Source organism: Adiantum capillus-veneris, chromosome 11 (genome assembly GCF_014529385.1).
Source record: "Adiantum capillus-veneris isolate H3 chromosome 11, ASM1452938v2, whole genome shotgun sequence".
Classification (NCBI taxonomy): domain Eukaryota; kingdom Viridiplantae; phylum Streptophyta; class Polypodiopsida; order Polypodiales; family Pteridaceae; genus Adiantum; species Adiantum capillus-veneris.
The window spans coordinates 151,101,101-151,103,795 of record NC_140941.1 but is presented as its reverse complement, the minus strand read 5'-3'; the positions used below and the strand labels follow the sequence as shown (position 1 = coordinate 151,103,795).

Genomic DNA, 2,695 nt, shown 5'->3' with positions numbered 1-2,695 from the left:
TACTTTTCCGTAAGAGTATTTCTTCTTCCTCTTCCCTATCCTCATTCCGTGCTAGCTCTCTCCACCTTTGAAGTTGTTTGAGGTCTTGGGACTGAGGCCCAGGACAAGTTAATGTTTTCATTTAGCTAAGTTACGGGAATAATGGTGGTGCATGAAGCTCTTTATCTTCATTGCACCATCAAGGTTTCAAGAAACACAAAGCAGTACCATTAAAGTACTACACTTACAACAGCAGAAGAACAAGGATCGAAGTTACAAGTAATGACATTGAGGATTTTTGGCGTCAAATAATAAGCATCAATGGACACATTCTCTTGTTTAGAAGGAGAGAAAATTGTTGTCACTAGCACAAGATCAACTGATGGGTCTTCTGCAGTTGCTTCTTCCAAAGTCCAAAGTGTGCGAGGGTATTTGTTTGATGGACCTGTCAATATCATTTTCCACCCAACCGCCTCATCGTCAGTATCATTCTTCAGGTTGTCCGATAGTTGGCATTCTGCAACTTGAGAAGAAGATGGGTTGTCTCTTTGAAGCCCTTCATCAAGCAGTACATTCTCTAGCTTGTAAAGGGAAAGATAATCAAAGTCGCATATGCCATGTGACCATCGCTTTGGCTCGAGTACTATTGCAACTAGGCTGCAGCTTAATGTGGCAGTGGTAACTGAATTACAATTCAAAGCTGCTGCAAGCTTCAGGACAGAGTAATGCCTTGGAGAGGAGTCGTATCCCAAGGCCCTAATCTTCTTGGCAATGTGAGTCTCTTCTTGCCAAGTGCCCAAGTTAATATCATAGGAAAATACGACCCTATGATATCCTAAAGCTCCTTTGACGCTCCCTTCAATGAAGATTCTTTCTTGGATTAAGAAGGAAGCATGGATATTGTGCAAAGGTACTGGAATGCTAGCAATGGGCGACCATTTGTCCGGAAGAGAGTCATAAACCTCTGCTTTCTGTAAGTATTCAGAACCTTCTTCATGCTCTATATAGCCGCCGAATACGAATACATACCGACGCTTGTGCGTCACTGCCGCAAATCGAGACATTCTTGGACTTTCCATGGAAGCTCTCTTGTGCCAACGTCCGGTGGCCCTGTCTAAGGCATGGACGGCCGCGGAGCTAGTACGGTCTGTGTTGAAGTCTTTTCCACCGATTACTAGGACCAAGGAACCAAGCCCCACACATTTGTGGCCGCTTTTGAAAATCTGTTGCCCCTCGCGCTCACACAACGTGCTGATGAGGCGCCAATAATTACTACGTTGATTATTAGTGGTGACGTCAATCTCAAAGCAACGATAGCTAGGGTTGTCAGTGTGTACGTCCTCGCAAGGGAGGCGGTACTTCGGAGCCACCGCCAGGAAGAGTGCGGTGGAGTGGCCTTGCGAGAGCCTGATGGAGCGAAAGGTATCATCAGAGAGGAGGAGGCGCCTCCAGCTTCTATTCATTGCCCACAACAGCCCATCAGGAACATGTATCAAGCATTGCATCGCGAGCTCGTTGGGCAGACCCGGCAACAGCAACGCCCCAGCTTCCATGGTCGTCACTTCTGCTTGAGAGGGTAATACATTTAGGAAATGCTATGTATATTTGGTTAGAGACAAAGTTAAGTGGCATCAATTAATAGAGATTATAGGGGTGATTTTTAAGAGAGTTAGTAGGGTTTTAAAGAGAAGCATGCACATTTTAAAAGTGTTATTGTGTTCATGGGATGATACAAAGTTAAGTGCATCAATGAACTGCAACAAGAAATGCGATGCTTTACTGACCTGCAATATTGTACTTGTGCTTTTCGATTGTGAAATCTATAGGCCAATATTTGAGTTAAGCTACAAAAAAGCATTGTGAATAGTTAAACATATCGTCTTATAATGAAACCTCACAGATTGAAAGTGCAAAATATACAGTGCACGCCATGCAAAGGTGCCATACAAAAGTATGGTGGAGAGTTGGCACTATGGTCTCTCCAAAAAATTATAAGAAAGGGAAGCCATGCCCTGCTCCATAGCATTTATGTGTTGCGCCAAGCAAACACATGCGCATGAGAAATTGGATGCAAATAACGAACCTTGTAGTGTTTCGAACTAGAGACGCGCTTGCAATCACAACATCCAGTGTTGTGAATATGTCCTCCTTGCCATACACAAAACACACATTAAGACAAATACAAAAGATTTAGGATATTGATTAAGCTTAAAGAGAAGCAGATGTAACTTTATGTTCTATGTCCTTTGATCAATACTAGATTTTCTCTCTCTCTCTCTCTCTCTCTCTCTCTCTCTCTCTCTCTCTCTCTCACACACACACACACACACACACACACACATAAGCTACTTCGGTCATCAATTTTGTCTTCTTGCCTCCATGTTGACTAACCTGCGTTATGTATCCTCCTTTCTAATTGTCCATGATAATGGGTGTCTTGAGTTTGGTGTCCCCATGGCAGAAGGCACCATATTTACAGCGAACGTACTAGGAGTTGCATACTAAGCTTTACTGATCAACTTTGTTGCCAGAGCTGGTGCTCCCTCCCCCCCTCGGAACAGTTTCTACTACCATACCCTTTTCAGTGTGAAGTGCGGAGAGCATGTTTTTGGTTGCTGCAGCCAATAACGCAAAGATCAGAGGCCACCTGATTTGTTGAGGGAGTTCTGTGAGCTATTTATCTCCGCCTCCATCTAAACTAGCGAAGGAAAAAGCT

General features: G+C 43.8%; 1 protein-coding gene across 1 annotated transcript; it reads right to left on the bottom strand.

Moving 5' to 3' along the window:
* Window positions 1–209: 209 nt before the first annotated feature.
* LOC147448227 (uncharacterized) lies at window positions 210–1,532 on the bottom strand. Its single transcript, XM_086524524.1, has one exon. It carries the CDS (start codon window positions 1,530–1,532, stop codon window positions 210–212), a length of 1,323 nt encoding a protein of 440 aa, XP_086380650.1.
* Between the last annotated feature and the right edge of the window lie 1,163 nt (window positions 1,533–2,695).